The sequence below is a fragment of the Lonchura striata genome, chromosome Z (genome assembly GCF_050655825.1).
Source record: "Lonchura striata isolate lonStrDom1 chromosome Z, ASM5065582v1, whole genome shotgun sequence".
In the NCBI taxonomy this organism is placed as follows: Eukaryota; Metazoa; Chordata; class Aves; order Passeriformes; family Estrildidae; genus Lonchura; species Lonchura striata.
Window position 1 is genome coordinate 69,573,228 of NC_140740.1, and position 21,593 is coordinate 69,594,820.

Genomic DNA, 21,593 nt, shown 5'->3' on the forward strand with positions numbered 1-21,593 from the left:
TTGAAACTATCTGCAGTCATCACATGATTAATCAATCATCTACAACTTCTTATATGGAAGTAAATAAAGTTAATGTTTAAGAAATACATTGAATGAAAAGAAAGCCACAAAACTTATTTTTGGGGACTAGGGAACAATCACAGTGCAAATGCAAGTATCAAATGCCACAAAAACAAGTAGGTTCACTTATAAGTTATATTCAGAATGAAAAAAAAGTATTCCAATGGTGCTTAGACCAAAAAGGAGCACATGCTCCTGAGCTGAGAGGTCTAAGGAAGGAACACATCTTGTCACATTCAGAAAGATATTTGTAAGGTTTTTGTTTTTTTTTAATGTGGGCAGTAACTCAACAATGCAGACTTTAATCACAATAATTTTATAAGAAAGAAATACTAAAAATATGAGAGAAATATTTTTTGGTATTTGTCTTGAAGGAAGGCAGTAACTAAGCAAAACACACACACACACACAAAGTAAAAAACTGTGCTAGTGTGAATTACCAATACTCTTCATTATCCAGAATTATGTATTTTCATATCAGTTAAATGACATACATGTTTTCCTCATATTCTTTTCCACACATGCTTTAATAAAATTAATAATTTTTGGTGTACTGCAGTCATCCTCAGATTGTTCTTTTTCAAATTCACTGGCATATAAACACAACCAGTCCTTTTAAAAAGAAAACAGCTAGCTAGCTGACAGAGAAGGGGCTGTGAGATTGACAAGTGTATTAAACAAACCTGTGAGGAGCTCCCAGAAGATTGAAGTTTTACCTTGAAATCTAAATAGAAAGTTAAAAAAAGTTATTCAATATATTGTCTTCTGTGAAGATACAGTTATATCAGTAATAGGTGTAAGGCTAACCAAGGTCTACTGAGGAAGGTATGAAAAGTAAAAGATAGGGGAGGAGAGGGATTGTGGATTTTGTCATGGCAGGTATGTCTAGACATGTCTTTAAACCCATCTTTTAGATGTCCCCATTCTCCAACATTCCCAAATGTAGAGCTCTTTTCTACAGCTCTGGTGATTTTTTCCAGACATTTTATAAAAATAAGCATTCATGAGACTATTTTTCCCCAAAGCCGTTTTTCATTGTAAAGCAGATCAGATTTCCACTCAGCAAAGACAGCTCTACAGCTATGTGGACTTGCCAAGACACAGGCCTAGTGACCTCCACCTACCCTCTCCTGGCTAGAGCTCCCCATCAAGTGATTTGCTTCATAGAATGTCTTGAACTGATATGATGTCTTGTCCTTTTAATCCTGCATTCTCTGAGTTCTAGAAATTCAGGTTACGGCTGCATAGACATAGGGAAAAAAATCACATCTTTTCCCTGCTAAAATAAAAGGAAGAGTAAATTTTTCTTAAATTTACTAATTTCCTATGATGTTTGATTTATGACATGATTTACAATACTTAAGTATTTTTACAACAAAACAAATAAAAAATTGATGAACAAAATTCATATTACTTTACAGATAAATTTACTCATTTTTTATTTCACTATAGGTCACCCTTATACATTTACTTCCAAATTCTCTCTAAAATTGATTCTTACTAAATTCAGAAGAGATTCTAATGAAAAGCAAATTTATTTATGCTGAAGTCCTTTTATATTATGTTTCTGTTACTGTTTTCATGTTGCATCTTTATTTCCTTCCAAGTCCTTGAAACTTTTTTATCCTCCAAAATAGAAATATCTGGATTCTGAAGAAAAGCAGTAAAAAGAAAACAGGGAATATTTAGTTTCTCATAACAGGCCTCTTGTCCCTTCTCAATGACTTTTCATATCATTGTAATATAATGTCATGATAAAAAGGAGCCAGAAAATTCAGTTCTGTGATTTTTTAAATAACTTTTTCAGGTTATCATGAGAATGATAACCAAAATTCTTGACAGGATTTCATAACCATATATGCTTAGTGCTCACTACCTGTTTTCATGCGTATGCATGTATACTAAACAGATGTAAGAAGATGAAGAACGTACATGGGCCAGGGAAAAACTAGAAAGCAAGTTCCCTAGATATTTGTAAAAATCTAGAATAATTTTGTTTCCATATACTTATGTCTCAAACATTTTATTTCTCTTTTCTAGCTGTTTCATATCAGCACTACTTCTTTCAAGTCTGTGAAATCCTTCATGTACTGATTCATCTATAACAAGAGAAACTAACTGAAATAGCACAAGAGGCACTCAACAAAACTGGAAGAATAGCAGAGTAGAACTGATGATAGTATGCACTTTTCACAAAAATGAACCTCCAGAACCTGTGGCAAAAGGAGGCAGAGATGAGTATAACAGCATAACAGCAGAAGAATGTCAAATTTACTCCTGAAAAAGAGCTTTCAAATCAGAATAAAGGGAGTTAATAAGGAGGTGTCTCAAAGCTCTTCACAGAACCACGTAATGGGTTAGGTTGGAAGGGACCACAGCAGGTCATCTGGTCCAAGTAGGATCATCCCAGAGCACATTGCCCAACTTTGTATCCAGGCAGTTCTTGAACATTCACAGTGAGGGAGACACCACAACCTCTCTGGGCAATCTGTTCTACTGCTCAGCTGCTGCACAGAAATTACATCCTTCCTTGTGTCCAGGTGGAATTTCCTGACAAGAATCTCTGCCCACTTTTTGTCCCACTGGACACAGAAAAAAGCTTGGCATCACAGAGCAGAGTCTGTCTCCATCCTCTTGACACCCTCACTCCAGGTACTTACAGACATTGATGAGATCCCCTCTCACTTGTCTCTTCTCAAGGCAGAACAGAACCAGCTCCAACATCTTTTGCTCATAAGAGAGATACTCCAGTCCTTTACTCACCTTTGTCACCCTCTGCTGAATCCTCACTGCCCTCCCTTCATCCTTTCAGGTATTTGTTTCATCATATAAGGCAAACAGGTTGTTCAAGTATGTCTTACCTCCAATTAATCCATGCTGACTACTCCTTATGATCTTCTTGTCCTCCATGAGGATAGAAATGGCTTCCAGAATCATTATGGATTGATGTGAGGCTGACTGTCTGGTAGCTTCCTGGGTCCTTCTTTCCCTTTTTATGGCCAGTGTTGCATTTGCTTCCTTCCAGTCCTCAGGCACTTCTCCTGATTACCCCAGCATTTCAAAGATGGCTGTAAATTGCCCACCTTGGTGTCTATCAGCTCTCTCAGCACTTGTGGGTGCATCCCATCAGGGTCCATGGACTTGTGGATGCCAGGTTTGCCTGACTCCAACTCAGTCCTCCTTAAGCAAGTGAAAGCAAGGGCTGGTCTTGTCAGTGATGACCGATGCAAAGGCAGCATTTACTAAATTCAGCCTCCTCTGTATCCTTTGTTAACAGGGCTCCACTTCCATTTAGTAACAGATTTACATTTTTCTTAGTGTTTCTTTTGTTACTGAAGTACTTAAAGAAGCCCGTCTTCTTGTCCTTGACCTTCTTGGCTTTAATATTCTTGTTTGGATTTAATTCCAGGTGGACTTTAGCCTTCCTTGTCTCATTTCTGCTTACACTGCCAACCTCTTTCTGTTCATTCTCAGTGAGAAGGAAGTAGTGCACTCTAGTGGCATGAATTCGGGTTCTAGTCCCAGCTGGCTCACTGACAAGTCACATATCCTCTTTGTTTTCACCTTTCCCACCGCTGAGCTCATGCTAAAGCTCACCATCACATCCAGTAGCTATGTTTGTGCAGCACTTTGGATATGGAAACTGCTCAAGTTACCAATACACAGCATGTCAGACTTCACTGGTTGAGACACATGCACTGTTCCAGATGCTTATGCAGTTTGCATTATAGTCCTATTTTTTCATCAGCATAATAAGCTGATAAGCTGTGCTTTCATAAGCACAAGGCAAAAGAGCTAGGTTTGTTTGTGTGTACTGTAAGAAGACGTGGTATATCCTAAGCAAGATGTTTCCTTCAGAAATATGTCAATGCAGTACAAGATCTCAAATGCTGAAGATTCAGCCAAAACCCACCTGTCTGTCCAACATGAAGTCCCAGACTTGGTTCTCAATGCTTTATCACTAATAGCAGAATATGGGGGTTTCTTTTTCATTTTACATAAGTATGATATTGATTTCAGCTCAAGTATTAAATGAGATACACAGACACAGGGTAATAAAACTGAATTTCATATGCTGTACCAGCACTAGATTTGGGAAGTACGTATACAGTCTGAAATAGATATAAGTAAGGTGTCATATAACAAATACTTACAAAGGAAACAATATAGACCCACCTTTCCCCAGTGTCAAAAACTGATCTCATATTCTCGAAATACCAAACAAGTGTACTGCAAAAGCATTATCACATGAAGATTAGACATGGGGGCAATTGCAGAACTGTTAGTCTGACATCATTGATGTAGAATTATTTAAGTAGTCTTTGGAAAAAGTTATCCAATGAAACAACTCCCCAAAATGGAGGAAAAAGGCTAGTTTTCTAATTTGTTAGAGTTGTTCACCATTTAATGAAGAGGATTATGTCACAATTTTGCTTAGAGTGCCAGAAAGCTGGACCTAAAGACCCAAAAGTCTTTCAAAAAGGAAAGTAGGACTGCTGACAAATATTTACTTTGAAAAAATTATATACTGAAATGAAATATGCCAAAATTAAACTAGCTCATTTCCCATCTTCCTTCTCTTTGTTTTGCAGAGAGGATTCTTGTTAGGTTTTTGTTGAGGACTCTTCTGCTCTACTAGAAAATAAGGCAGACATCTCTATTTGGCAATATTTATGCAAACATTCAATGTTGAGCAAATGCTTGCTCCTGCTGAAGAGACAAGAACATGAACTCTCAGGTAGGCATGCATATTTTCAGAATTTAGGCCATGGTGATTTTTTTTTCCCCTGTATTCAGTTATGCAAATTTTCATTTCCACTTGTGTTGTGAGTCTTAAATTACTATCTAAGTAACTGCACTAGCAAAAGCAGTGTAGTCTGAAAGTCAATACTCCTATAATGTTCTGAGATTAAACCTCTGTCTTGCAACAGTTTGCAACCAAGTGGAATGAGAGAACTACCAGTTTTGTCAATACCTATGTCTAAGAAGGAGTCCATCTATAAATGCTCACCATAACAGAATTATATTTTAAAAATCAGGGTAGATTACTTTAGAAACAGAAATACATAGGTTTGGGCTATTATAGGCAGAAAATGGGCTAATTTGAAAGTGCTGTTGTTAGCACATGGGAAAAAGCAAAGTTAAATGAGAGAATTCACTCATTGCAGTTTGTTTGCAAGCAGAGCCTATGTAATCTTATTAATTGGGTAATCAAAACAGAGATTTTTTTTTTCACACCTTCAGCAAAGTAAAAACACAGGCATTTAACAACACAGGCTATATTGTGACTCCTTGCTGTATCTATGGAATTACACGTGGTGAAATCGCTAAACAAAGAGTAAACACTCATTAATCAGCACATAAAGCTGCCAAATAATCTGTAATTTCCTCAGGTGAAAAGTTGTTTCAACTGGGCTGGGCCTGCACTATGGCCAAGCTCTGATAGCACTGGGAAAATTCACATGTAAACTGCCAAACACTAAAGACTAATTTGACTTTGAACATAGTGGTAGCAAATCATTCAAAATCAGGGAACTAGTATCTGTAACTTATTGGACACTGGACTCTTTGGACTCTTTGGACACTGAAGCTGCAGCAAGCAAACTCACACTGGTTCTCACACTAAACTCTCAAGATGAGTTTAGATATCTCCTGGATGAAGTACAGCTGTGGCAACATGGACCACCATGGATGCTGCAGAACCCACCTAAAATCCTGTTGAAATGGTGTTTTATAAAACAAATTTAAACTGCTCAGTAGATTTTTCTAAGACTGGCAAGTTTCAAGGAGCAGTAATAACTAAGATCACTGTCCTTAAAACTGCAGGCAGAAAAGTAGTAGCCCTTACTGCTGCCTTTCTGCTTAGCACTGCAGGCATGCCAGTCCCAAGCCAACAAGTACATCTGCATACCTCCTGATCCCTTTTTTAGGCCTAGCCCAAAGTACCCAACAAAATGCAGCATCTTAACTTTGTCATTAGAAGTAAACAGCTCTTGGCCAGCAATACTGGTGATGTTGTACAATACCTTAAATGAAAACCCCTAATTCAATATTTCAAACACAGTACAGACTTTTTCGAGATGGATGGATCCTTAAAAATCACATTCATCATCCCCTAAAGCATCAAATTCAAGGAGCAGTTTTTCCTTCCAGCTTTTTATAGTATAAAGAATAAATTGTATCTAAGAGGTTTGTAACTAGTTTTAATTCCAGCATGTGCTTAGCTATGTGCATATTAAGAAATGGTAGCAGACAAAATGCTTGACATTTTCTGAGACTGGCTCCTTAAGTTCCTAGAAAAGGTGGAAGTTAAATAACCTAGCTTATTCACATACACCTAATTTTATGTGTTAGGATATGCTTGATTAAGCCAAAGGTATTGTTATCTTCTCTTACATTTGTCATTATAACCTCAGAGGTAAAAAGCAGTCTTCTTTTACATAACATTGGAAAGTTTAAACTTAGTCTAATATTAGGGTTAAAGGGAAATGGGGATGGAGAGTGTGGGGGTAAATTACTATTACCTAATAATGCATCTCCATCAACATCTTAGTTCAAGTCAGGGATGTTTTTGGGAAGTGACTTCAGGTTGTTCCCACTTACAACAATTTACTTGAAATCTCAATCCAAATACATGAACTAGATGTCTTCTGGATGAAACCAAACTAAAAGAGGAGCTCCATCTAAAATTAATTAGATGATCTATTATCAAGAAAACATTATTCTCATTAAGATTTTATCCATACCTTCATTTTATAAATTTTCTTTTAAATATATATTTTGTTTATCAATGCATTAAGCATTTGAAGTATGTGTTCTGGAAGATTTTTCCTCAGAGTTTCAAACCTGAAAAAACCTGAGGACATAGAAAATATGTCTCAAATTCACTGAACACACTAGGAAGCTCTCTCACACTGCTTATACTTAGGCCAGGTCACTATCACTTTTTGCAGGAAAGCTAATGGACATATTTATTATAGTTTTCCAAATCTAATATGAATCTCCCACAGCATTTGAAGATCTAGTTTGGGTAGTACACATCAATCAAAACTGACTAGTACTTCAATGTGCCCACATTCTTTCCTGCTAGTGTCTGATCACAGACACCTGGGTTTAATTCTGTCAAGCTACTCTTCTGGTGGTGCCCATGCATGCTGACTGTATTCTAGCTTGGGTAGAAGCTATGCATCTCACTCTCTTGGCCTGCTGTTGTGGGGCTGAGGTTTGTTGGCAGCTGCTTCCTCTACATTCATTCCTCTGCACTGAATGGTTGATGTCAATTGGCTCAAACATGAGCCAAGATCACCTTTTCCTTAAATAGTTAAACTGGGCTTTGATTTTTGGGACTACAAGACTTCATAGGTAAAGGATTGCAGGTTGCAGAACACACCTGTGGGCCCAAAACCTACCAGTCCTCTGTCCTCAGAAGCCAGTTTCACACAGGCCTCTGCTGACCTTGTGTGCAAACTCTTCAGAAGAGAACACAGCCAGAAGCTCACTTTGGATGTGCCAAGGAGCTGTGCGACCACCTGAGCCGCCAGCAAGGCTCAAGGTGCAGCTTCAGCATCAGAGCATGTGAAGGGAGCAGCTGCTTTTTCAGCAGCAGCTGCAGGAGCAATAGATACGGAAGAAGCCACTCAAGCTGCAAAATAAGCTTCTGTTGTTTTAGCAGAAATCTGCAAGCTGATCTTTTCCTGTTTAGTGATACATGAGTAGTGATATGGAAAAAGAATATCAAGGGCATGGGAAAGAAATCACTTTAAAATCTCAAGAATGTATTCCATGTTCTCTGTGTCAATTTAAGCTAAAAAAAAATCCATGCTCTTTTTAAAACTTACTCCTAAATGAAGAGTACAGACTGTGTTTCTTGTTCTGAGCTGAATAAACACAATGCTCTGCAGTGGGAGTTCCACCCATTATTGAGACAGACAAGCCAATTTTAAGCATGGCATCTTCAGATGTATTCTTCTTCTTCCCAAACTCAGACACAGAGCTTTCACACCCACACGTCACGGTAAATCCAGGAATGGAAGTTTTACAGATTATCTTTTTATAACAACTGGAGCACTGCTAACCTTCTGTTCCTTAAGATTACATAAACTTTCCCAAAAAATCGAACTAAAGGAAAAACACAACACAAAAAACCTCCACACACAACCAACAGAACAAAAAGACATGTTTGTGTTATAAGAAAGCTAATAATTCCAAAATATTCTGTAGCTTTTTTTCCAGTTTAAGTCCACTCCTTTAGGAAATAAAAGCTAAGAGCTATGACTAGTTGACTTAGAGATTTTGGGGGGTTTTTTAAATTAAAAAGGTAGACCATTTTCTTCATGGTCATCTCTATAAATTAACGTTTGTTTATTGGAACAGATTTATGTCTAATCTTGGTTTAGGGATATTTGTATATTATACAGTTGTACATTTAGCTACAAATGAATAATTCAAACAACTGTGATACTCAAAGATGCAAAAAGAAGTGCAAAAAAATTCACTCATTTCCTTGGTTTAGCCAGTTTATTTAATTCTTTCCTTCTTGTTGAGACAATTTTTCTTCAAAGCCAAAAGATATTTATTTATCAGTCATATATGTTCAAGTTAATCAAACAACAAAACCTCACATGCTGGTAACTCAAGAGAAAATTAAATCTGTTGGATTCCCAGTGGCAATTCAGAGCGTAAGGATCCCATACAAATTTATCACTATGCCTGGTAAAAAAGCAGATGACCAAGCACAGTTAGGCAACACTAATGGCAACATTTTCATATGTGGGAGGGCAATTTAATTTGTCTTTCATTTCCACGACTCACAAGCAAAGTTGTATTTGCACAAAAATATGTGAACATTTTAAAGCAATTAATTAAGCATGCAATTTGTATGAAAAAAATATTGTAGGACATTATCTAGGTACCCAAAATGTACGTGTCATTTCTGTGTCTTCTAATTTGTTGACATCATCTAGTTTGATTGTGCAATTAGGAAAGTAGATTAATTAACTTTCTATCTTACTACAAGAAGCAAGGCAAATTCAGCAGCCAAGATGTCAAAGCTATGAATGAAAAAAAAGAAAGAAAAATCAGGACACAACACAAAAAAGAAATGCTCCAGGCAAACAGAGCTTCCACATACTAATACAGGGAAAATAAGAAGCCTGAATTTAAGGAGGAAAAGCTAGGCTAAAATGTGTCATTTAAAGTCTCACTGTGGCAGAAAACACAGTTAATGTCAAATCTTATAAACATGAATGCAAAAACAAAGGGGGAAAGTCATCTAGCTCAGAGAAATTTAGTGGTATTAGTGGTTCAGAAATGTTTTATGTGGTTCTCATTAGAGCTCCCTGGAAGATTTACAGGTAAATATATTTTCATTAAATAAGTGTTTCACAGAAGCTGGAACATTTTACAGAGGCATATTGATTTCAATATCGCAGTTTCCAGGTAAAGAAAGAGAGCAACACATGCTCACGAGATTTGCAATCAAGAGACAAATTCTTCAGCACTATAGAGTGGAAAAAGAAAAATATTTTGGTTTATCTCAGGTGCATAAGCTAAACTGAACTCAAAGACCTGAAAAACAAAATAGTCATTCTTAAGTCCACCCTTGGTTCCCTTTCCTGTCATGAAAGGGAAATGGCATTTTCAGCTCGGATGATGAGGTATACACCTGTACCCAACAACATTCCTGACAGTCAGGCTCTTACCTTTAATGTGGTATTCTGTTACTTTACAGTTTGTTCTTCTGTAGTATGTTTTAATATTTCTTGTTATAAGTTTGTTATGGTTCATTCTTTGTACCCCATTTGGCTTCCCTAATGGTTCAGTCCTGAGTTGTTTACCAGTTTTTCCCCACCAAAATGCATGTCAATCCACTTGTCAGTCTCTGTATGCCTGCCTTGTTCCCTTGTCTTACCCCATGTGTCAAAGGTAGCACACTCCTTTGGTTCTGGAGTGTTCCCTGTCTCTCATCCCTTCCTCGAAGCAGGATTGGGTTGTGAGGTTTGCTCCCTCCCCGTGTTGGCTTCTACTGGGAGCCCTTACCCTGCACCCCTCCCCTGATGCCTCCTGTTGGTCCCAGGCTGTGTCCTCCCGTGTTCCCTCTACCCTTTCAAAGCAGCCCCTTCGGGTTCAGATTTGTCACTTGCTCTGCCCCGCTTTGGGATTAAATCCTTGGAGACTCACCCAAGTGCCCTTCCCTTATTCCCGTGCCTCGGTTTCCCTGTGCTCTGTCCCCGCTGTGCTTCCCACCCGCAGCGATCCCGGCCCCGCTCCGGGCTGGGCTCAGCCTCGGGGCGGCCGCTCGGGGTCTGCCCTGGGCCAAGCGGGACAGCCAGGGAGCCTCCGGCCCTGGGCACGGACAGCCAGACACGTTTGAACTCCTTTTTTAATGGATCTGCTGCAAGGATTGTGTCACAGGAAAACACATATTTGCATGAAGTGCATTGGTCAGTTTTGGAAGACCTTATCACATTGTGTGAAATATGTCCTTGAGTCCTAAAATATGTGGCTTCTTCAAAAAGAAAATACCTAGGCAGATGTTTCGACAAGGCTATTCACTTTTCCAAGTTTATGAGCATATTTCAGTCAACAGTATCCAATCGGTGATCTGTGATAATCACAGTTACTCATAGTAGTCTTAGCTTCTCTTGTAAAGATTCAGAGAGAATAGGATGATGTTTTGAAATTCTAAAGATAAAAATCTTTGAGAAAATATTATCTGCAATGACTCAGTTTGAGTAGATGATCTCTGTACGGACATGTCCTGTAAAAGCTGCTTAGAAAGCTTTCCACCTCCCCTCCCAACACTTAATGCCCTTTTGCTGAAGCAGTTTTCTTCCATGTCTTCCTGTCAACTCTTCCATCAATACATCCTGTCTGGTAATCCCTTTGAGCCTTTTTGACTGAATAACATCTTCTCTAAAACACCAGCATTATTACTTGTGCATGTTTGTGTCTGCAGCAATATTTAGCCAGAGTGATACCTCTGAGCCCCAGGTCCCATTGTGTATGTTATTATACTATACCATTATAAATTGCTGTTATTAATCGCAAAATTTCTATATTGAAATTGTGTTGACATATAGAAAGCACATCTAAACCAGATTTACACTATTTTTAAAAATATTCTTTTCTGTTGCTTGTTTACTCATGACAAGGACTAAAAGTATTTCAGTATCTTCTCACTAAAACCCTTATGAAGTCACCTGTATAAAAGATTCCAGCATATAGAAATACAACAAAGATACTCAAGAGTAGAACTGTAAATAATTGATTTCTTTTTTCCAAGAGAAAAGATGTATGTGGAACTAATAGCTGTGGGCCAGACATCCTCTAGTCCAGACTTCTGTTTCAAGAAGAAACAGGTCACACAGGGGAAGAGGAGAAGGCTCAGGTACTTCAGGTGTCAGTCGCCAGCAGCTCTCTGAAACAAAGGACCACACTTTCTGATTTTGACCAAAGCAGATGGGATCATAAACTATCACATTAGATTCCTAAATTGACTTTTTCTTGTGAACATTGTTTCTGGTGTTCGGACAGAGCTATACAAGCTATAGAAGGAATTGTGATTTGTGGATTTATGTGTTTATAGTCACTGTGGTCTTGTTGCTTGTCTTGGGCATATACAACCCACAGTTTGTGAAAAAGCAGGTATCTTTAAAATTACTTGGATGAGTTTGAGAGGGGTATTTTGTATGTTTTCACATTGGTAGCCATAAAGAGAGACATATTCTCAAAGTGCTTACCATGAAATTCTATGCATTAAGTTTAGATCAAGTTCCTAGAGTTCAATATGGCAACTAGCACATATAATGGTACAAACAATATAAAAAGTAATACAAAGCAATGAAAGGTCATGCCATAACAGAAAGTGCTCTTATTAGATCTTTTATGCTAAAAAGTGTGTCTTAAGTGGCTAGTTTTGACACTAAATGACCTAACGTGAAAATTGTCCCAAGCAAAGAGAATTTTTATAATTTGCACATAAATGTGTTTAAATTGAAATGTGTATTATATATTAAAAAACAAACAACTTGTGTATTTCTGACTACTCAAACAAGTTGCATTCTTGAGTACTAAGCATAAGACAAACAGGTATGTAAGGCTCTGAGACAGATTTTGACATCCACTGCCTTTGATGTCACTGACTACTTTGATGCCACTGTCTGTACAGTTAAGGTACATGTTTGAGAATACTGGGAAACAAAAGATGACTCGGCGACTCTCTGCCTGCCCTGTCAGGGCTGATCAAGTACAAGGCAGGCTGAGTTCACAAGATATATCTCTGCATTAGCTTTCTACTGTAATTGGACCGATTCATCCTGCAGGTCTTCTTAGCTTCCAAGCAAGAAACTTCTCTAATATACAACTTCTTCATCTGAGGTGTCTGAGGTACAACTAGTACAAGGAAAACTATAATGCCTGCACCCTCCCACACAAGCAGAGCTTTCTATACACTGCTGCAGTCAGAACCATACACATTTTGTAAAGCATAAGACAGACCTACCGAGAATCTGCTTTAGTACCACAGCAACTTTTATTTTTATGAGAACTAGTACTATCCTATGAGTAATCCTGTCAAATGGCCAGTGTTTCAGAAAGCACTAAGAACACCTGAAATTGCATAGTCCTTGGCACTGACACCATCTCTTTTCTGTTTATTTAGAATAGCTTCTTTTACAGAGCTCACCCTGTATGCTAACTACTAATGGAAAACAACATAGCTTGGAAAATCTCATCTTTACTGAAAGATTCAAAATGTGCAACAGGACAGTTACTCTGAAAACCTAGATATTTGGCAATGGATCGACTTTAAATGGTTGCTTTGCTGTCAGCTATTGGCTGGATCTTGATAAGTGTTTAACAGCACAGAGTAATCCCATATTAATATAAAATTAAGGAGATAACTGACAAGTAGAACAGCATAATTCCAATTGGCATGTGTCCAAGATTGATTTTGCCATCTCTACATTTAATACTCCAAAGGGATCTTTAATGATTTATGGTAGAACAGGATGAGTTTTGTGGGCCAGTGTGCCACAGTAGAATACTACTCCAAGAGTATGTGCCAAGGTTTGAGTTCAGTGCTGGCTAAAAGAAAAAAAACATCAATTCCCAAATCAGTCTCTGAAGTGCTTTGGCAATAAGTGAGCCAATTTCAGCCTTTCAGAACCCTCATATAATTTTCCAGTGTTGAACAACTAAGACAGAAGTGACCCATAGAACCACACCTTTCCCACAGAAGTATCTGGTACTATAACCTATTAATAGGCCTACCCCTGTGGAAACTATCAACACAGTTGATCAGTTCCCTTTTATCCTCTTTCTCTCTATCCATAAGCACAATGAAAATGTGCATCCTCAAAATAAACAAGGACAAGTACTCAATGCAAAGAAGAAATCAAAGATTTCCATATGCTTCTTTCAAAACTTACGCAGTTTTCCAGTGTTCACAGTAAAAATCTTGTTTGTTGAGGCAAATACATGTTGAGGCTATATTTTCAAGTCAATTCCAGCTACCAATTTAACCTTAGTACTGCTCATGACCCTCAGCTTAAGACCTGGCTAGCTACCGATGCCATACTTGTGCACCCAACAAGTGCTACACCACAGTTTTAGTTTTAGGATTAGGCTTTACAACCAATCCTTAATTATGCCAAATAGCAGGAAGCACAGCACTCCTCCTTACAACGTGAAACATCTAGCTGCCCCTTCCAGACCTATAATACTTTGTCACAATTTAGCCCAACTTAGCAGCCATGCCCCATGCAGCCTCTCACTCACTCCCCCACCAGTGAGAGAATTGGAGAAGGCAAAAACATTGTGAGCTGAGATAAAGGCAGTTTAATAAGAAAGTAAAAAACACACAAGCAAAGTAAAACAAGGAATTCATTCACTGCTTCCCAAGGGCAGGTAGGTGTCCTTCCATCTCCAGGAAAGCAGACCCTTTTTATGCATTATAATGACTTGGGAAGACAAATGCCATCACTCCAAATGTCCCCCATTCCTTCTCCTTCCCCCCATTTTATATACTGACATGATGCCACAGAGTCTTGGAATATCCTGTGGTCAGCTGAGGTCATCTGTCCTGTCTGTGTCTTCTCACAAACTCCTGAGCACCCCCAGTCCTCTCTCCAGTGGGGCAGTACAAGAAGGAGAAAAGGCCTTGGCTCTGTGCAAGCCCTGCTCAGCAGGAACAAAAAATACCCCTGTATTATCACCCCTCTGTTCAGCACAAATCCAAAACACAGCCCCATACCAGCCACTGTGAAGAAAAGTATCTCAGCCAAAATCAACACATTTCTTAAGCAAGCATTGGCCCAATAAGTTCTGAGTTCCCACACCCACATGCTGACAAAATGAAACAAAGTTCATGAAATCCAAATTGAAGTGGACAGAGGACAGAAATACTTGAGAAAAAATGTTACCACTTGTACTGCAGAACTGAAATCCAGTATGTGGCCTAAATTAAAACAAATTTGGTATTACAGCCCATATGCACAAGTGAGGTAAAAAGATACCATGAAAGTGTTCAACAAAAAGAAAAGGCATGTTCACATTTAACCAGAGACAAGTCTGTCAACAATGAATGCAAATTTCAGAGCAGTGGGATGTCTTTCTGCTGAATAGAGAAAGGAGGAGGAGTGGAGGTAAATAAATAAAAGAAGCAGAAAATTTAGCATGGCACAACCATGAAAATTAATGCTTGAAGCTAAAAAGAGGGACAAAAAGGATCTGAAAAAATACTGATAAGCTCAAGAGAAAGAGTTATAATAATGTACATGGAGGAGAAGAAAGTAAGGGGAAGAACTATAATGCAAATAATGCTAAGCTGGTAAATCCTACTACTTTTTTATGACACAGGATACAGGAATAGGTAATTTAGGATTCTTCCCAACCCCAGGAAAACAATGTCAAATGACAGTCATTTTGTTTCACCTATGAGAACACTGACATTAAATGACACACAGAGACGGAAAAGCAATCTGAAGCAAATTACATGGGTTTTCAACATGAAAGGAATTATTAGTACAAGCTTTTGTACACAACATGGGGTAGTATCATAATGGGAAAAAATTAAGTATTAAATGGTATCATAAATTGTTCATTTGCTACAATCTAAAGTTGCTGTGGAAGAAGAATGAATCATGGGCTGTTTTCTCCAAAGTATGTTCTCTAAAACCTCAATAATGTGACAAGTATTCAGGGCTAACACAAAGGAAATATTTTTTTCAAGGCTTCAAAGTAACAAGGGAACGAGATAAAGTGTATTCTGCAACTCCATGAAAAAGGAGGTGAGGTCTGTTTTTCGTGCTACTATGGAACAAGTTTGACTGACCAGGGTAATGTAATGTCAGCCATTCATTGTGAATAGGAAAGATTTCACACCAACTTAGTCTCCATATCTTACAAAATACAAACATTTCCCTGGTGAATCTAACCCCCTCTATGTACCATCTGCACCTATGTTGAGAACCTAAGGACTTTTACAACAAAATAAATCAAAAATCAAAATAAATGTGGCATCAAGTTGTTGTGGATGGGAGCAGGGAGGCGTTTTTCTTGTAAAGAGTCTAAAAATAAATTAGAAATACTAGTTTCCTTATTTTGAATGAATGTATATCACTGTGTTCAAAGTCCAAACTATTCTGCAGTTGTGGAGATGGATTGGGGGGGGTTAAGTGATAGAGAACTGACTTAAGACACTAATTTTCTATGGTGAGAGAAAGGAAGTGAGCATTATTTGAGTCCTTACACTTCACAGGCAGAGAATTGCAGAAGTCTATTTCCCCTGTAATGCAAAATACTATCATCTCAACTGTGATGACACAGTTAAACACTCAGAACACTCTCTTGTTCAACTGTAAGGGCCCCCTCTTACAAGGAAGAAAAGCATGAATGCAATAGGGTCAGAGACAGAAGATGTGGATGCTGACCTCAGAAAATAAAGCTTGTTTCCATTATGTATTGGTGTAATTTTCCTTCATAATTTACTAGGCAGGAAGAAAATCCACTTTCCTCAGATATACTCAGATGGGCTCAAATGTAATTCATTCAATTCATTAAATCTTCTTGTATTGCAGGAAAAACCCGAATACATTACTTTATCGTATTAATTTTTTTCCAGCATGGAGTAATGGAAATATTAATTGCATACTCAAAAATAATTAAATTGCTTTTCTAAAAAAAAAAAAAAAAAAAAGGTGGAGAATAGTTCAACTTCCCCAATTTTTTAAATATATTATTAGAATTTTAGAATTTAGGCATGGAAATTGTGTGTCATAATCAATAACTAGTTAATGGTATATCTCTGGGTTTAAAATGGATAGTGCTACTCACATATATTCAGCTTATAATGAATGCTGCCCATATATATAGCTTTCTATATAGCCTTTCTTGCCTATTTTTCAACACTCTTCTATTCAGTTTCTTGGATAAATTATTATGTCTACACATGGAAACAGGCTCAGCCACTTAAGAGTACTTTTCAAACTACATGAACATTTTCAAACTACATCAAAATTATTGCATTTTAAAACATTTCCAAGATGTCTAAAGAGGAGGCTTTTATGTTTTTCTTTATTACATATGTTTTCTTTCTATGTTTTAATAGAGTATCTTAGCATAGTAATACAGGAAGTCATGATGGGATACACTAATTCAGAATATAAGGGACTTGCCAAAATTCTGCAGTCCATGAAGGTGGATTAATTGTTCACTTTTTTCCTTTATGCTTTTATTTCACAGATGGGAAGCTGAATGAGAGACATTCACTGGTCCAAAGGCACACCCAAAGTGTGTAGTAGAACCAAGGACTAAACCCAAAGAGTCTTCCTTCTTCTGTCCCATCATGATATTGTCTTCCTCTACGATGATGCCTCTACTATAAGTAACAAGCCTGGAAATCAGTTGGAAAGGTCTCTGCTGCATGGACTAGATTTTATCTCCCTCCTCAGTCTATGGTCTTGCACATGACTATTGGATCAGGTCTTTGCTGAAAATGTCAGCCATCAACCCCTCTATAAGAGGTATTTAAGGAACTTCTTTGAGATTCAGCAATACTTGAATTTTCCTTCACTTTCTCTGTTTATAAGTTATGATGTTTGGGACTGAAATTAATAAAAACCTATAAAGTCTTTCAATATGAACAAGGTCAAATACATATCACCAGTACTTGTGTTTTGGTTTTGTTTTGGTCATATCTGTCATTTGAACAATTTCCAGAATTTTCTCTGTGTCACATTTTAAGCAAATGAGCCCCAAAAAAGCCCTTTTCTTGGTTATTTCCTGCGGTGGTGTGTTTTTATTTTATTTTATGTGATATTTGTTCAATGCCTGTTCACCCCCCAACCCCCCAGTCTCCTCCTTTCCCCAGTTGTCAATCTCCCCAAGCTCTGCCCTAACCCACTCCCCTCCAAGTTGTCAATCTTCCCTTTCCCTGCCCCTTTCCCCAGAACATTCCCTGTCATTCCTCTCAGCCTCCTCCCCTGCCTCCAGACCCTTCCCTGTCTATTCAGTGAGGCTCAACACCCTATTGGTTACTTTGTGTTACTCCACTCCCCTGTTTCCCCTGATAGGTTTGTGTTATGTTAGTCCCGCCTTAAACTCCTCCCCAGCCCTACCCTCATTGGTTGCTGTTCCTACTCCCCTCCCCTTAAGTTCTGTATAAAACCTTTGTTCGCCCTCTCCCCAAGGTCTTGGGGCTCACCGAATAAATCCATCTTGTTCGCCCCCAAGTCCCGTGTTGCCTTCCTCTGTTCCCGCGCCACCGACTGGGACAGCAGAGCACCCCGGGGGGAGCGGCCGCCCCTTCTCTTCCCTCTCGCCGCCCAGCACGCCACCGCTCGGGGTATCGCGGCGAGGGGGGGCGCATGCCACGCGCCGCAACATATGGTAGCAGAGGATGGTTCCCTCCTTCGGCTTTTAGAAGAAACGGAAGAAACGGGCAAATTAGTGGGGGCGCCCGCCTCACAGACGAAGAAGGAGGGAAGAGGAACATCTGCGGCCGTGGGAGCTCTGCATGGTGCTAAGAGGAGCCGGACGCCGAGCGGAGAAGATTGAGGCTCCGGGGCCCTCTTGCGCCCTCGTCATCGTGCTCTCTACCCTGCCCGGGAGCAGCCACGGCCGGGCTGCAAAATTTTTGGCGGGTAGACTTACCTGAGGGCGAAGAGGGGCGGTCTGGCAGTGGCTCGGGGGAGCCCGAAGAAGGGCTGACCGAGAAGGGGTTCCTCGGTCAGCATCGGCGTTAAGACCACCGGAGGTCGATAGTGGCCGACACCAGGGCTTCGGGGACGAGTCCTGGTGTAACGGGAACACCCAGGCCTCCGGAAGGGCCAGACCGAGAGGGAACACACCACCAGTCCGAGGGCGATTTTTCCATCGGAGCAAGAAAAAGATTCAAGCCATCACCACCTAGGCCCAGAAGGTAAGGTGGGCTATGCGGGGGGGGAGGGGTCCCCCGACGGGTGGCTGGGTTTCCCACTTTTCTTTTCGCGTTTTAACCCCCGTCTGCGCCCAAGCCAGGGGCTGTAGCCTTGCATGTCCCTGGCAGGCGGGTGGATTTTTCGTTTCTGGGGGGGGGGCTGCTCTTGGGTGGTTCCCTTCCGGGGGGAGCCACTCAGGGTAGTTACTCTTCCCTCAGTCTTCTGTGGGGGCCCATATTTGATCGCTTTTTCTTTTTCTTGAGAGGGTGTTTTTTCTGTCCTCCCCTCCCCAAGCTGGGCTGGCTGGAGGGGGCAGAGAAAAAATACCAATAACGAACAGTTAAGAGGGCGGCATGTTAATTATGGGAGGGTTGCTAAAAGAGGCCCTTTATATCCATCTAAGTCAGGCCCCCCTCCTGTAAGTCTCCCTTTGCTTCTGTGAAGCTCCCTTTACCCTCATTCCCTCAGACTTTCCTAAACCTTTTCCCTATCCTCCCTTGGGGATGGCTGTGGCCACGCCGCCCCAAGTGCCCTGCCGGACACTGCTCCAGCCAAGGGCAGTGTACCCGGCACTCCCTTCCAAGATGGCGCTGGCCACGCCACTTGGAGCCCGTTTTCCCGCCGTGATCCTTCTTTTCCGCCCCTAGTTTCCCGCCAGTCCCATCCCTTCCCCCAATGGCCCTGCACGGCAGTTCCTGCATGAGGCTAGTTCCTATTGGGGGAGGCGGGGTTGGACATTCCCCTCCTTCTTCTGGCTCCTCCTCTGGTGGGACAGGTTGCCGTCAAGGACCTCCCATCAGGGGACCTTCCTTCTTAGGAGATCACTCCCCTTTCTGGGAGGGATCTCCTTCGGGGGAAGGTGGGGCTGAAACCCCAGACCGGGAACCCGCCATTTTGTCTTCCCCCTAAAATGGCGGCATCCCTGTCTACCCTTTACCGATTCCCCTGCTAATCATGACAGTCACTAATTAAGTGATTGTCTGATTTCCCCATCCTATTCCTTAATGTACCCTACCCAATGTTCCTTTTTATTTAACTACAAAATCTTCTTTTTACTTCTAATTATTTTTCGAATAATTTACTTGCTAAGTTATATTTTATAGAAAGAAAGGCTGCATTTGTGATCATCATTGCTACAAGGATCACGTAGCTGCTGCGCTACTTTAGGCTTGCTGCATTGCTGCGAAGTTTAAAATTTATTAGTTATATTTAGTTGATCTTCTAATATAGATTATTCAAATTATTTTATTTAGTTATTTTTGTTAGAATCATTTGAATAATATAGTTTTATATTAAATCTATATCTTAATTGTTTTCAGTTTATCAATTACTTTATTTGATTGTGTTATTAGACAAAAAATTGTCCGATTTAATTATTTAATTCCAATAATTCTATTTTGATCATTCTGATTCAATTATTTAGTTTAAATTCTGTTAATTATTTCCTTCTATTTCAATCACCTGATTTTTAATTATTCTTGGTAAATCTGATTTCAATTCTATTTGATTGTTTCTTAGATTTATTCATTTTAATTATTTTAACGCATTATTTATCTTTATTATCATTGTTTGTTACAATTGTTTCTTTATTACAATTATGTAATTTTAATTTCAATTAATTTAATTATAATTGTTTTATTCAAATTCAAATATTTTATTTCAATTGTTTTATTGCAGTTGTTTCAATTAGATTCCAATATTTATTTCTGTTTGTTTTCAATCACTTAACCATTCCATCTAATATTATTTATATTATTTTGGATTGTTACTCAGAGCAGCAAAACAGAAAGTTTTGAGTAGTTTTGTGTCTGATATAAGAACAATTTAGCCAGACAAAGTTGTAAGCCAGTCCCTCAACCTGAGTCAAGCAGCAGCAGCGCCGCGAGTGCAGCACCATGTCTGATCGCGGCAAGGGCAGCAAGGGGCTCGGCAAGGGCGGCGCCAAGCGCCACCGCAAAGTGCTGCGCGACAACATCCAGGGCATCACCAAGCCGGCCATCCGCCACCTGACTAGGCGCGGCGGCGTCAAGCGCATCTCGGGGCTCATCTACGAGGAGACGCGCGATGTGCTCAAGGTTTTCCTGAAAAACGTGATCCGCAACGCCGTCACCTACACGGAGCACGCCAAAAAGAAAGACAGTTATAGCCATAGACGTAGTCTACGCCCTTAAGCGCTAGGCTCGCACTCTCTACAGCTTCGACAGCTAAAGCCTTGCATTCTTACTTTTATATTGTATATCAAAAACAATTTTATATATTTTATATTAAGTAATCCTGTAATCGTAATTAATTTATATTTTACTGATAGTTTTCAACTTATGTCCATTCAGTAATTTGTAATTTTACCATATGATTTTGCTGTATCTTATATATGAAGTTTATATTATTTATATAATGTATGGATATGTTTAAACACCAAAATTCTCCTTCCTTTTGTAAAAAGAAAGGGGGAGATGCGGTGGTGTGTTTTTATTTTATTTTATGTGATATTTGTTCAATGCCTGTTCACCCCCCAACCCCCCAGTCTCCTCCTTTCCCCAGTTGTCAATCTCCCCAAGCTCTGCCCTAACCCACTCCCCTCCAAGTTGTCAATCTTCCCTTTCCCTGCCCCTTTCCCCAGAACATTCCCTGTCATTCCTCTCAGCCTCCTCCCCTGCCTCCAGACCCTTCCCTGTCTATTCAGTGAGGCTCAACACCCTATTGGTTACTTTGTGTTACTCCACTCCCCTGTTTCCCCTGATAGGTTTGTGTTATGTTAGTCCCGCCTTAAACTCCTCCCCAGCCCTACCCTCATTGGTTGCTGTTCCTACTCCCCTCCCCTTAAGTTCTGTATAAAACCTTTGTTCGCCCTCTCCCCAAGGTCTTGGGGCTCACCGAATAAATCCATCTTGTTCGCCCCCAAGTCCCGTGTTGCCTTCCTCTGTTCCCGCGCCACCGACTGGGACAGCAGAGCACCCCGGGGGGAGCGGCCGCCCCTTCTCTTCCCTCTCGCCGCCCAGCACGCCACCGCTCGGGGTATCGCGGCGAGGGGGGGCGCATGCCACGCGCCGCAACAATTTCCTTGACAAATCAATGAACTAAACACTTCTCAAGCAATGTTCATCACAAGAGGGC

At 39.9% G+C, this 21,593-nt stretch overlaps 1 protein-coding gene across 1 annotated transcript; it reads left to right on the top strand.

Annotated features, from left to right (window-relative positions):
• Positions 1–249: 249 nt before the first annotated feature.
• On the top strand, positions 250–21,381 carry LOC144248312 (histone H4-like). The gene is given in 2 exon segments (XM_085567810.1): positions 250–20,605; positions 20,607–21,381. Coding segments are annotated over 2 exon segments (282 nt in total). The 5' UTR covers positions 250–20,374; the 3' UTR covers positions 20,658–21,381.
• Positions 21,382–21,593: the final 212 nt, after the last annotated feature.